General features: G+C 49.7%; 7 protein-coding genes across 7 annotated transcripts; 4 read left to right on the top strand and 3 right to left on the bottom strand.

The window, feature by feature from the left end:
• Nucleotides 1-250: 250 nt before the first annotated feature.
• Nucleotides 251-646, top strand: FMAN_01123 (uncharacterized protein; the record flags this gene model as incomplete). Its single annotated transcript, XM_041831208.1, has 3 exons — nt 251-362; nt 457-570; nt 621-646. The coding sequence occupies 3 exons, from the start codon at nt 251-253 to the stop codon at nt 644-646; spliced, it is 252 nt and encodes an 83-aa protein (XP_041676458.1).
• Nucleotides 647-719: 73 nt separating this feature from the next.
• Nucleotides 720-1,736, bottom strand: FMAN_01124 (uncharacterized protein; the record flags this gene model as incomplete). The annotated part of the gene is made up of 4 exons (XM_041831219.1): nt 720-1,117; nt 1,175-1,260; nt 1,309-1,319; nt 1,383-1,736. 4 exons carry the CDS (start codon nt 1,734-1,736, stop codon nt 720-722), a joined length of 849 nt encoding a protein of 282 aa, XP_041676459.1.
• Nucleotides 1,737-2,054: 318 nt separating this feature from the next.
• FMAN_16016 (uncharacterized protein) lies at nt 2,055-3,040 on the bottom strand (the record flags this gene model as incomplete). Its single annotated transcript, XM_041831230.1, has 3 exons — nt 2,055-2,234; nt 2,297-2,896; nt 2,993-3,040. The coding sequence occupies 3 exons, from the start codon at nt 3,038-3,040 to the stop codon at nt 2,055-2,057; spliced, it is 828 nt and encodes a 275-aa protein (XP_041676460.1).
• A 3,197-nt stretch (nt 3,041-6,237) lies between these two features.
• Nucleotides 6,238-7,246, top strand: FMAN_01125 (uncharacterized protein; the record flags this gene model as incomplete). The annotated part of the gene is made up of 4 exons (XM_041831241.1): nt 6,238-6,412; nt 6,555-6,583; nt 6,644-6,784; nt 6,866-7,246. The coding sequence occupies 4 exons, from the start codon at nt 6,238-6,240 to the stop codon at nt 7,244-7,246; spliced, it is 726 nt and encodes a 241-aa protein (XP_041676461.1).
• An 886-nt stretch (nt 7,247-8,132) lies between these two features.
• FMAN_01126 (related to cystathionine gamma-synthases) lies at nt 8,133-9,578 on the top strand (the record flags this gene model as incomplete). The annotated part of the gene is made up of 2 exons (XM_041831252.1): nt 8,133-8,369; nt 8,532-9,578. The coding sequence occupies 2 exons, from the start codon at nt 8,133-8,135 to the stop codon at nt 9,576-9,578; spliced, it is 1,284 nt and encodes a 427-aa protein (XP_041676462.1).
• A 570-nt stretch (nt 9,579-10,148) lies between these two features.
• FMAN_01127 (uncharacterized protein) lies at nt 10,149-10,866 on the bottom strand (the record flags this gene model as incomplete). The annotated part of the gene is made up of 2 exons (XM_041831263.1): nt 10,149-10,212; nt 10,268-10,866. The coding sequence occupies 2 exons, from the start codon at nt 10,864-10,866 to the stop codon at nt 10,149-10,151; spliced, it is 663 nt and encodes a 220-aa protein (XP_041676463.1).
• Nucleotides 10,867-12,548: 1,682 nt separating this feature from the next.
• On the top strand, nt 12,549-13,367 carry FMAN_01128 (uncharacterized protein; the record flags this gene model as incomplete). Its single annotated transcript, XM_041831274.1, has 1 exon — nt 12,549-13,367. One exon carries the CDS (start codon nt 12,549-12,551, stop codon nt 13,365-13,367), a length of 819 nt encoding a protein of 272 aa, XP_041676464.1.
• Nucleotides 13,368-13,383: the final 16 nt, after the last annotated feature.

The raw sequence follows: 13,383 nt of genomic DNA on the forward strand, positions 1-13,383 counted from the left end.
AGAGACCTCGCCCGCTAAAAATACCACCGCTACGTGCCGCTGTAACGGGACGTTAGGCGGCTTCACAGCAGGTGTGATGCCCCACAGTGCGAAAAGACTCCAGCCTTAACAGCCACGACAAGGCATCAATCTTTCAGGCTAGACCCAGACAACTCCACAAGCTCTATCCAAGATCTATTATCATAAACCACCAACGACACCCTGAAACTCCCAAACCGCCAACCTCCAAACGCAACCCCAAGTCTTCACGATGGAGAACGGCGCTATCTCTCAGGGTGAGGGAAAAGACCCTTCAAGCTTCCTGAGTGACATCATCGGCAACCCTGTTACTGTCAAGCTCAACTCTGGCGTTGTCTACAAGGGTGAGTCTTGACCTCTTCACTCATCGATTTGACGATGCAGCTGAGCGCCTCACGTGCGACGATACAGCAGGTAGGATGGAGCTAATACTCATAGGCGAACTTCAATCTGTGGATGGCTACATGAACATTGCCCTGGAAAAGACAGCCGAGTATGTCAATGGCCAGAAGCGTAGGGAATACGGTGACGCTTTTGTGAGAGGAAACAATGGTGAGTGTCGCTTTGTTATGGGCAGAAATCTTGCTAATTCACGCTGAAAGTCATGTATATTTCGGCAGACTCATGATGGGTCCTGAACAATGAAAGACGGGTCGGTCTCTACATGTAGATTTATGATGAAACTAATCTCTACATCCTCTTCACTCTGGGCCATCCAAACGTGACGTCCAGACAAAGAAAGTGCACCCGTGAAGCTCAACCTCACCGTTCTCATTGAACGTAGCATCGCCCTCCTTGATGATCTTGTCGAACTTCTCTCTAAATAGTCGACGCTCCTCCCCTTGCCGAAGCTTGTTCCAGCTAAGTGTATCGAATCTATCCCACAAAGCATCAGGGGTCAACCAAATCGACCATGTGATTTTTTCGGTCTCGATGGGCGTGGAAAAGAATGGCTTCTCTGCCTCGGCTTGACGTTCGAAGACTTTTGTCCACAGCAAGTGTCGGAAACGAGGCTCGTTGTCCGCCTTTTCGTTGAAGTTGAGCTCGCTGAGCTCCTGTTCCCACTTTGTAGAGGCTGGCCAGCTCTCGGGGCGATTATCTTGGGTCTGTTATCAGTCACTCCGGAAGCGACGAAAGGCAACTGGGATGTAATTACATTCTTCGGCATTCCAGATCAACCCCAGTTTGGCCCCAGGTTTGAGCACCCGGTGTATCTCCTTAAGGCACTCCTCTGTGGCAAACCTTGGACCTGGTCAGGGCCTATTGATAGTCCTTTGAGGAGCGACTTACCAGTGAAATGCCTTCAAATGTCAGTCTGATTTCTAGCTGACTAGTGCTCTCTCCAGACAAGGCATCTAGCTTACCTGAGCCACAATGCAGCCGTCTGCCCATCCGTCTCCCACGTCCTTCATTTCAGCTGCCGTACCTGGCCGAACGTCCACTCTGGGGAGTTTCTTGGCAACAAGAGTGTTTCTCATCGAGTCCAGTGGCTCTACGGCAATGATTTTATACCCTTCCGGCCTGGCAGACAGAAGCTCAGTGAACTTGCCAGTGCCAGCTGCCAGGTCTAGGATATGGTGTCCAGATTGACCCTCAAGACCGAGACGCCCCAGAAGACTGGCGACAGCAGCAGGGGGGTAAGAGGGCCGGTGCGCGTCATAAGACTGAGCGTCATCAAAGCCCTTCGTTGCAATATCATGAATAATCTGAGATGTCATTTTTGGTGTTACTCTTGAACAGCTCGAGGTGTCTGGACAATGTGTCGTTGGTATTCAAGTATCTTCAATGAGACAAGAAGCTAATTCTAAGGGAGTAAAGGAATCAATAGGTGCCGGGGATATCTTGGAAGCCTTTATACAATTAGCCAATGATCTTCCCCGCGCTTTTAGATCTTGGGGCACTGGTTCTCCAGAGTTGAATGATGTGATGGCACTAGATCTGGCTACCGATGTCGTTCCAAGACCCTAGATCCCGCGGGAACGAGCCGACGGATTTACGGCGGAGCCCCGACAAATTTAAAGCAACTGGATAGCACCTCAATGACAATCAAAGCAATTGGGCACTTGCAAGAATTCGTGATGATTTGCTAACTGCTTGGCGATTCCGATATTAATCGCCTTTTCTCTGATCTGAGGACTCTGGGGTGCCCGCTTGGCATTGCCATGCTTCCCGTCGATGGCTTTCTCACGTGTGGCAAGGCATTTAGCTGCTCTATACTGAAGATGGTGTCTGATACCGAGTGTCCTTTCCCCTTCTCGAAAGCTTCTGTCTGGCTTACGGTAGATCCCGGTGGTGTTTGTTCTGGCGTAATGAAGTCATCGTTGCAACTGCTAGGTAATCTAGAACCGGTGCGGGTGCAGTTTATCTGCGTATTCCGTCGGACAATCGAGTCAACTTGAGTTTTCGTCATTGAACTAGCTGAGCTGACATGTTCTTGTTGGCACTGGATGCCCTCTGTTGAAGCAATACCATCTTGCTGAGATGTCTTTGTCTTTGTAGATGTTGGGTAACTTGGCGAAGTTTCGGGGTCGAGTGTGTCTGATAGACATTCTGATAAACCTATGTCTATCATTTTCCCCTTTCCTTTGGATATTCTAATGCGGCGACCAACTTGAGTTGCTACTGGTGTGAGTTGGCATGGCCCAGGCGAATTGGGCCTTGAGATCCAGATACCCTCCACCTCGACGCCGCTCAGGATAGCACGAACACCGAAAGGAATCTCGGGAGGTCGCATGTTTTCGATGCCACAACGCGACATGAGGGAGATTCGTGCGCGCTTCTCCTCGTCGATAATCTCAAGACGGCGTATGGCTCGGTTAGACCACCATAGTTTCACAAGTCCCATGGCGAAAACAAGAACGATGCAGCACCCAAGAACCTACGACTTGCAGTTAGTCTTTGAAACGATACTTTGCAGGTGTCCTCGAAGAGGACTATGAAGTCAAATTATCCATGGATAGTTAGATGTACGTACGAAAGTCATCTCTTGCCAGAGATCCCAGTCGACAAAGAAGGCAGTCATCATGAGACTTGATACTATGAAGACTAACAGAGCTCCAAGGAAAGAGAGTACAGAATATGCTTCAACTTTACAAAAACATTCGGACGATCTGGATGTTTGAAAGGCTCCAAAATTGTAACATGGCAATCCAGGTTCCAAAAATGAGAGTGAATGGGGTGATGCGTGGTAACGGATTCGGGCAAGGAAGCAACAAGAAAGACAAGCTCTAAAACGAGCCTCGTGAGTGCCATAGCCAGATTAGCACGTGTCATTGCTGATCGAGACTGTTGGGAGTGCAAGTGCGATGAATCGTCTGGAAGTTACCAATATTCACTGACATCCGTAGGCAGGTGCGGATAGGCAGTGGCCAGTGTCACTCGGAGAATGAACCAGCAGCTCCCGTCTGTGCCGTTCGGTAAACACCTTAACTGGTACTAGGTAACTAAACGAAATGGAACAGAATATGCCTGTTGAAAAGGACTTTTCCTGAGGTCTAGAGAACATGCCCAACTCAAGGAAGATACCATTCAATACCGGGCTAGCGAGCCTCCATGAGGCGTCGAAGCTTTTCTTGAATACACATGGTCAGGCCGAGCTGGACAGATTACCTAGATGGGAGAGAATAAGTGTGTAACCGATTGCAAGATATCAAGGCCGTTTGTCCATGTTGTTTGGTATCCATGGGACGATGAGCCAAGGATATAGTATCAGGTGTTCAATCAGAAGGAAATCCGCAATAGACAAACTACTAAAACACTCCATTAACCGTCATCTGTATGCTGGTAAGCGTCACCCTAGTCTGGTCTGGTCTTCAGAACATTGAAACATGTTTCGGGTAGCAACAGATTCCAGCCAAATTGACACAAGTTATCGTGTTACACGAGAAAACGTGAGGGGAGAGACGTGTCTTCTGAAGCAGCATGAGGTAAGGTAGGCACTTTGAGGTTAGTCTATTAGCATGCTTAAACTGTATCCCATATGTGACTTCGTGAGTGCTCAGTTGAGTCTTAAGGAGGCACTTCATGATAAATAAATAAGTAGGTAAACCCCAGGGAGCAAGTAAGTCTAGGACTTGGGAGAGAATTCCAAAACAAACCCACCAAAGAGTCATACAAGTCTAGGCTAACTTGGTCAAATATTTCTGTCTCTTAGGAATAAGCGCCTAAACTTTCTGGCCTCTCCTGAGGTAGGTAAGGTAGGTATGCATGTTGGGTGTTTACTGCAAGGAGATAAGCAAGCTATATGGTGTTGTCTCGCCTGAGTCATGGGAACAATTTTTACATTAGCATCTAACCCGCCTCTTCGAAAAGAAAGCCATAACAGTAAGCTGAGAAAAAGTCTAAAGATGTTAGTCTGCCCAATTACAATTGAATCATGTCACCATCGGCGTCGGGTGCAATGAAAGCCCGGGACTTGAAATCGGCCGGGTGTTAGTGGGTCACTGGCAACACCGATTGAAGGCCGGATCGGCTTTTCGGTTCCTCTCAAGGGAGAAGGGGCCTGTTCTGAGGATCGATCCACCCTTCGGATATCCCGGACATTGGCTCTGGACCACTTTACCACTGTTGCAATCAGAAAGTATCACCACCAAAAAGTGTTGTCTGCACGTATGGGAAGATGGCCAATCAAAGAGATAGTCAAAATCAGTCCTGACATCAAGACCTGACGTTAGCGACCACCAACTTGGAATCAATGAGCCCTTGAACAACAGAGTCTTGGCGGGATTGGACCTGAATCAGGGAACCTTGACCAAGTCGTCATAGGGACCAGACCATCAAACCTCCAACATCTAACTTTCACCATCCCAAACAGGATCAGGCACGTTATCTTGGAACAGAAACGGAACGGGGTGCCGCAACGTTGCCAAATTCGGGACAGATGCCGCGCCGGGTTAACTGCAGACATGATTGCCATCTCTTCTGGGAGTCTGCCTTGGTTGGTGAGGTGTCGATCAGGATGCCTTCCGTCTGCTGCAGGCCTTGATTCAGGTGATCTACTTACTGTATCGTGCCGCCAGCATCGCTATCTCAACACAGTGTGTCGTATTGGAGATTATCAGCGGCCCGGATCTTGCTTGTTGCGATTCCTGGTGTGTGAGCTGTTGTTGTGCCATGCCAATAGGATCGTTGTTGGACGATGGACCCGATGACGGTAAGCGTTTAACCCTTCCAGTCTTGGCAATTGTTGGTGTCAATCAAGTCCCTGAACTCCGGGGGGAGGGCCAACCTGGGACCTGACCCTAGTGCTGTGCTGATCTGCTGGCGATGCTCGGCTGACATGCAGTTTGTAAGATGGCTGTGCTGTGTGTACCTACAATACGCTGGAATGCCCAGCCAAGCAGAGCAGCATCCGGTGCGGTTCTCAAATGGCAAGCAATGCTTATTAGGCCTCTAGTGCAAATAGTTGATGCTTATTTTTTTTTTTCCTTTTCTTTTTGTCAATCGGTAGAAAATTATGTTTCGAAAATGATGAGTGATGGATAGATAGTAAAGGCAAAACAAATGGTAAAGAAGATGCCGAGGCCCTTCTCAACCATCTCTCAGACTCAACATCACCCTTATACATTGTGGACTCTCACTTCGGTCCCTAACTAATCTCATGTTTCACACCCTCTTCGAAAGCGAGGATTTGACCCGACTCGGTGGTGCCACGCACACACGTATTCGTTTATCCACACATACCTACATATACACATACATACAATCACAATTCTCACTCTACTAGGTAATCGCCAAGTCTCACACACATCTCGCCCACTTAAGAGTTCTTAGCATCGATCCACAGGCTGTTTCTATGTTTCAATTTTTCCTATTCGTCCTCTAACTGGGCAAAGCACGAGTCCCAATTCCCATTCCCCCTTCCCGTTTCCAATACCTAGACTACCTACCTTGTATCCATTCCCATCTTGGGGTTCCGCCTTCCCCGTCGTCGTCCCCGGCTCTAAAAGTCAATTAACTTAAACATCGGCTGCCCCCAAAACCCGTCCTCCGTCTCGTCTTCCCTTCTTCCTTCCTTCCTTCCTTCCTTCCTTCCTCTTCCCTCTCCTCGATGTCATATTTCCCTTCCTTCCATCTCGTTTTTGTCCTGTGCCTGTAATACATCGTGGTACATATCACACCTTTCCGGACTTCAATCGGCTGCTTGTCTCAACAACACCATCTTCTGATATACCAACAATCAAATATTCCATCAACAGCTTCCGCCGCTTGTCTTTCGCAATGCCTATCCGCAACCCTTTTGCTCGTCGCCCTGGCAGTGTTATCATTCAAGATGAGAACCAACGTCCTGATTCTACCCCTGGCTTCGAGAAAGTCGATACTGTCGGCTCCAAGTCCACCCCCGTTTTAAGCATTCGAAGTCAAGGTCGCGACAATGGCGAATACAAGATGAGCGGTATGTCAACCGACCCTAGTCGCCTCCCGTCTCTCATGGCCTCCCCCTCAACCTCCGCAGTGGGGGGCAAGTCATGAAGAGGCGCATTTGGCATCTTGTCACAAGACCAGAGGAACTTGGCTAATTTGTCTTTGCGCAACAGTTGTCAACGACAGTGGCGTTTATCTTCCTGTAAGTCGTTTTTAGCCCCAACGTGCAAAATGTCAAGATTTGAAGCTAACGGTCGCAAAGCCATCACCTACTGAGGAAAAGGGCCAGTGGCCTCGAAAGTATCTCTCAACCCGCAACTCGACAGATACTCGAAGCAGTTCCGGCGACATTGAACATTTCTCTATTTCCCGCGAGTCCTTTGATTCCTACCGCCGATCTTTCGTATGTATCTCCTATAATCTGATATCCGTCAAATCAGATATCCTTCGCATTTGCTTAGCGCACGACTAACATGAGCAACAGGACATTTCTGCACGATCGCCAATGCCCAACAGCGATTTCCCAACACGCCAGAGCCTTGACTCAGCACGTCTTCCCCGACTACCTAGATCTGCGGTCGAGCGATCATTCGAGCAGCCACCAACCGCCGAGGAGCGCTTTGAAGACGTAGGACTGGACGACCATAAGCAGCAGCAGCAGCAGCCAGTTCCCCAGGCACAGCCTCAGAAGCGGGGTTTTTTCTCGAAATTCTCCGACAAGGACAGCTCGAGCAACCCTACTGTATCCCGTTTCCTCATGCATGGTCGCAAAAGAGCCCAGAGCGGCCAAGGTTCGGAGCTCACTCCCATGGACAACGCATCCCCCAAGGTGACTGTCTCAACCGATGGCCAAGAAATGCAATGAGATGCACGATCAAAATTTTGTTCTTCTACATTGTATTAGAGATACCTGGAGTTTTCATTTATATTCTCGGCGTTTTTCGGTTGATTAGGTCGGGATAATGCTAGAATTGCATTCGCTATGAGACCTGGGTATACCTTGATGGAGAATCAAGGATTGGATGAGTGCGTTGTGCAAAGAGCAATGTGGGCTGACCGTGGAGTTGTAATGCCCAGAGGGGCGAGCAATATTTGCTATGGGGTCGTGTCCCTTGAAATGGACCGAATATGAGCTACGTAATGATAATGAGAAGATATACATGTTTCAGTGTACTATGCATCTGCGTAATGGCTTCGAGTGGTTGCTGGTCATCACGGTGAGGACGTTATAATCATAAGCTATAAACTCTCGGCCTCGGTTACAGAAGTATAAACTGAGTGGATGTCTGAGTTCAACGAGAAACTGATTTAGTGTTACATTGTCAAAGTCGATGCAATATTGATTGGATAATTATGGTTGAGCTTATATTCAGCACGGCAAGATCTTGCCATAGGGCGTGGTAATATAGCCGATGACGGAGGCAGTCCAGTAAAAGAAACCGCAGATATTGTTCCAACAGCTGCATCCACTTGTTATTGCGTGCTTGTCATTGCTAGATTCCTTAGAGGCCCCGCTCTATCACTGGGAGGGCGCCAGGCATGAGCAGATATAGAAGCAGACGAGGCCGAATTTAACTTCGCAATCCGTTCTCTGCGAGTCAACAGCATTGGGGACGTGCCAATTGGGCTAATAACACTCCAGTCTTTATTAGTATCAAAGATTGCCCCTCACCTAGACTACAACTATATCAATCAACTTTACAAATTTCCATCAAATTCTCAAAACAACTGAAAGCACAAAGACGGAGATCATGGCCTCTGACGAAGTTCCTACCAACCTCAAGGACGTCTCGGCGGTACCGGACGGTGCAGCCGGGGCCCGGACCGGACTTGATAGCTCCCTCGCCGGGCTGTCACTGGCATCCCGTGCAGTTCATGCCGACGAGGGCATCCAGTCACACAGAGCCGTTGCGCCGGCTATGCATGTCAGCACGACTTTCAGGTACAGCAATGACCCTGATGCACTAAAGGCCTGGGATAATACCGATGTAAGTGTGCATGCTTCCTTGTTTTGATTTGCTGCAGGTGTCTCCAGAAGAGACTACCAGATGGTCGGGAATCTTATGACTGGAGTCGACCCAAGACCAACATGAAGCCCACTGACAGCTTTCTGACTTCTCCCATGACGAAATTTTACTAAACTTGTGTAGCCCAATAACCCTCTGGACTCTCATGTCTACTCTCGGGCAACTGGCCCCAACACCACTCGTCTCGAGGCAATTCTCACATCCGTCATTGGCGCTCCGACAATTACTTACTCTTCTGGTCTGTCTGCTTTCCACGCCATGTTGGTCCATCTGAACCCTAAGCGCATTGCAATTGGAGATGGCTACCACGGCTGCCACGGAGTGATCAGCATTCTCTCTCGCCTGACAGGTCTCAAGCAACTGCCTTTGGACTGTGCTGTTGAGGACCTCGAGCCCGGCGATGTCATTCATGTCGAGACGCCCCTTAACCCTACTGGCGAGGCACGCGATCTTGCAGCATATGCAGAAAAGGCCAAGAAAGCCGGGGCTTACCTGACTGTTGATGCGACATTTGCACCACCTCCGCTGCAGGATCCTTTCCAGTATGACGTTGATGTTGTCATGCATAGCGGTACAAAATACTTTGGTGGTCACTCCGATATGCTCTGCGGTACGCTGTCTGTCAACCGCAAGCACAAAGACTGGGAACGTAGTCTCCTCAACGACCGCCTTCTCCTTGGTTCTGTTATGGGTAGCTTGGAGGGGTGGCTGGGTATCCGCTCCCTTCGAACTCTCGAGCTCCGCGTCCAGCGCCAGAGTGCTACAGCTACTGCACTTGTTGCCTGGTTGGCTGAGCAGCAGCGTGATCCTTCATCTGCGATCGGCGCCCTCGTTGAGCGTGTCCAGCACGCCAGTCTCCAGCCCGAAGCATCAATCGAGGGTAGTTGGTTACAGAAGCAGATGCCCAATGGCTATGGCCCTGTTTTCTCGGTGTATCTTCGCGATGGAGATGTCGCTAAGCGACTGCCATCCAAGTTGGAGTTGTTCCACCATGCCACTAGCTTGGGTGGTGTTGAGAGTTTGATTGAGTGGCGTGCGATGACAGATCCTAAGATTGATAAGAGACTTTTACGGGTGAGCATCGGTGTTGAAGGTCTTGAAGATCTCAAGAACGATTTGCTCCAGGGCCTGGAGGCTTTGAGAAAGGAAGAGGAGAAGGGGGGTCAGTAAATGAAGGGGATAGAGAACTAGAACAGACAGTCATTTTTTTGGATAGAAGGAAAGAAAAAACAGAAACGTTTTGTTTATAGAGAAAATGAAAAATGCATCATGGAAATGGATATCCTCTACAATGGCTTGCATTGTTTGAATGGCTCGTCCATGAGACAGAGAATGTCGTGATATATCAGATATACACAGACCAGAAAGAAGAGAGAGAGGGTAGATTTGTATGAAAAGATCACAACACTGGTCTAACACAATCAAAGGAATGTGACTGTCCGATCTAAGAAGAAATGCCATACAAAATAGGGGAGACATGTAAACCCAACGTAACCCAGGTGTTTATGTAAGTCAGGCTGTGTGTTAAAGAGAGAAGAGAGAGAGAAATCTAGAAAGAAGAGCAGATAAGAGGAGAGGAAAACAAGAAATGAGAACGAGAGAAGTCGAGATGCAATGAAGAGTACTATGCTCTTCTCTTCTCGGTGCCTTTTGGCCAAAAGTTGTGGCTGAGCGCTTGGGATCGTTGCTTAGCATTGAAGTTGAAGTGGTGTCGAATCTTGGGTGTTGATGTGGCCAAGCTCATTCTTGAGGAGGTAACCAGAGGCCAAACCAATTGCCGAGTGGTTTGTACTTGACTTCCCGGCTATAGAGATATAAGTCAGTGGTGTTTACCTGTTATTAGGGAGTTATAGACGTACCGTGAGCGATCTCTGTCGGCGAATGAGCCAACTCCTCGAAGATCTTGCTCGGCCGACCTGGGCTCCATGTGTCGATAGTCCACGGATCTGTTGTCAAGGCGGTAAGATGTAGAGCCTCGAGAGGAAGCTGGGGGGGCATTGGGATAGTGGCCATCATGCGGTCGGTGGGGGATAGAAGTCCTCAAAGGCGGTGCGAGAAAGTCATTGGCGACAGCATGTGTCTGATATGGAGGTGCTTCCTGAGTTCGAGAGGGAAATGTGGGAGAGTCACTAAAGGCCGGAGATGTCGTGGGAGTTGTGAGATCAGAGACAGCATCGACTACGTTGGAGGGGTCGTGGCTGTACTGTTGGCCGAGCCATTGGTTGACCATGGTCTGGCGTCTGTCGTAGGCCTGGGGACTTGGACGCCTCCAGGCCTGGGACTGGTCTCTTGGTGATGTGTTGGCTGATGTTGTTCTCTGGTAGTTGGAATCCCAGCTGCCTCTGACGGCCTCGTCACTCCAGTTCCTGGAGCTGTCTGTGTTATAGGTTTGGCCGTAGTTGCGCTGTTGGTGTTGGTGTTGGTGTTGGTAGTGGTGGTGGTCTTGTCGACGACTCATGGTTGCTGAGAGTGAGGTCGTTGGTGATTGGTCAATTGCGTGTAAGTTGTTTGAGTGGAGAGTTGGTAACGGCGATGGTCAAATAGAACTGGGTATCTATGGACTGAATTGTCTGTGAATGAAGTGGATATGCAGATTAACCTGAGCCTGAATGCATCTTTTGTAAACATGATGTATTGAAACATCCCTTGACATATGTCACTTCCTATTGTTTGGATGCCTCTAATTCCTCAAGCATGCTTCAACTGAGTTGCGGTCGTGGCTGAAGCTTCCCTATTCGCGGGGACGCCGGGAGGCCGCAGCTTTCGACCAATGAGAAACGCCCGCTCCTCGGAACCCCAGCGATAGTTGATCGTGGCCGTGCAGGGGGATTCTCTCCAAGGGCCTGGGACCCCCTGGAGCCGTCAGCAAGCTTACTGGATGCAGGCTAGAGTCAGAACGTTATGCAGGGAATTGGAAACAAAAGACGTCAGTCTTCGCAGGCCGCCGAAGTTGCTAGCCTTGTTCCGGTATCAAAATTAGATGGCTTTCCTAGCATGGATAGAGGCTCATCCAACCCAACCCAATGACAGGGACGAATTGGCTATGGAAAGTGAACTCACCAACGTCACGCGTTTTATTCTTGATCAACAGTTCTCTTGTCAAGACTTTTGAGGGAGCCTGTCGATGCATCACGAGGTTTTTCACAATGCAAGTAGAGTACCTGGATTGCTATGGGACAGCTTTAAATCTGAACACATTCCAGAGACAGAACAGTTGACATGGAACAGAGAGCATAGCTAGGTACTCTATGATCATAATTATCTCAGATACAAATGCCCAGGAGTTATTCACACCTTCAGCCATCACAAGTCTCTCACAGCTAGTATCATGACTCCCGTCTCGGAGGCCACCAAAATCAGGGCATCATGAAAACCCAACACCAACAAAACTTGACATCGTCACTAATACCCAGTACTCTCGGCAAGGGCGCCTCCCGATCGGCTACATGTGAACCGGCCAGCTAATTCAGCCATCCCGTGTACCAATGCAGCCACATGCTGCATCATTAAACCTCCGAAACAATCGCTTAGAGGGCCTGGGGGCTGTCTCAAGCGCGATAGGGCTGAGCAACGAACCAGAGTCGCGCTTGAATGCTCAAATTAGGATGAGAAACAAGGTTTAGGCGCTTGAGAACCTTCGCCAATCTTGGGAGCTGGTTGCTGGTTGCTGGTTGCTGGAAGCGTAACTGATGTGCTTGGCTTGCTGCGCTTTCAGAAACGATCAACTGTGCCACTGGGCTGTGTAGGTGTCAGCCCTGTGCACGTCCCCCCAATGATGGTTCTCTGTGCCGCGTCAAGCGCAGGGGTTTGGCGCTAGGCTCGTCTTTCATTGGTCGAAACAGACGCTGCAGAAGCGCGAGCGGGAGCGTAAATGGCCAGCCCAGGGTACCTAAGGTAGGTAGAGGGGTCCCGTCTTGCATGAGGCGCCGTGACCATGAATGCTCATCCCCTTTTCGCTGCCTCCCGGTCTCTTTGTATCTAACCTCTACAGCAACAAAAACACCACCACACAACCATCACCGACCTCCTCTCATCCCTCCTCCCTCTCTCCCTCCCTCTTGAGAAGAGGGAGCATGTGCAGGCTGCAGAGTCTCGTTTCTGGGACTTGCGGCCGCAGTTGACCATCTAGTCAATGCTCCAATGGCCAGATTCTCCCTTTTCCGCCTGCCCACCAAGCTACGGCGAAGGGTCAGGCGTAATCGCATGGCTACCATTATAGCCCTCTTCGTCCTCGTAGGCCTCCTGATCTTCCCATTCTACTCAGCCTATTGCGTCTACAAACCTCCGAGATACCTCATCAATTGGCTCCGGAGGAAGTACCCCGACGTCCTGTTTGAGGAGCCCACCGACCAAAAGATCATCGCCCTATCTATCGACGATGCGCCTTCCGCCCACACCGACGATATCATGCAAGTCCTGGAGGAGAATGAGGCCCACGCTACGTTTTTTGTCATAGGATCGCAGGTTGAGGGTCGCAAGGATAAGCTCGTCAAATTGGTTGCAAAAGGGCATGAGCTGGGAAACCATGCCATGCATGATGAGCCCTCCAAGTCACTCAGTAACGAAAAGCTGCTGGGGGAAGTCCACCTCGTCAAGGACATGCTGACCGAGGCATACGCCGCCAACGGTCAGATCCTCCCCAACAATTACTTCCGTCCAGGGTCTGGAATATTCAACAGGCGGATGCGGGATGTGTTGGGAAACCAGGGTTTTCGCATCACCTTGGGCAGTGTGTATCCCCACGACCCCCAGATACCGTACCCCGATACCAACGCGAAGCATATTCTGAGCATGGCTCACCCGGGAGCCATCATTATCTGCCACGACAGGAGATCGTGGACTGTGCCCATGTTGCGCACTGTTCTTCCCGAACTCAAACGGCAGGGGTATCGGATTGTTACCATCACAGACCTTGTGAAGGCGGTGTCGTCCCAAAACCAAGGGCAACAGCACCTTTGAACCCTTGTGAGTGTTT

Source organism: Fusarium mangiferae, assembly GCF_900044065.1.
Source record: "Fusarium mangiferae strain MRC7560 genome assembly, contig: FMAN_scaffold001, whole genome shotgun sequence".
Lineage (NCBI taxonomy): Eukaryota > Fungi > Ascomycota > Sordariomycetes > Hypocreales > Nectriaceae > Fusarium > Fusarium mangiferae.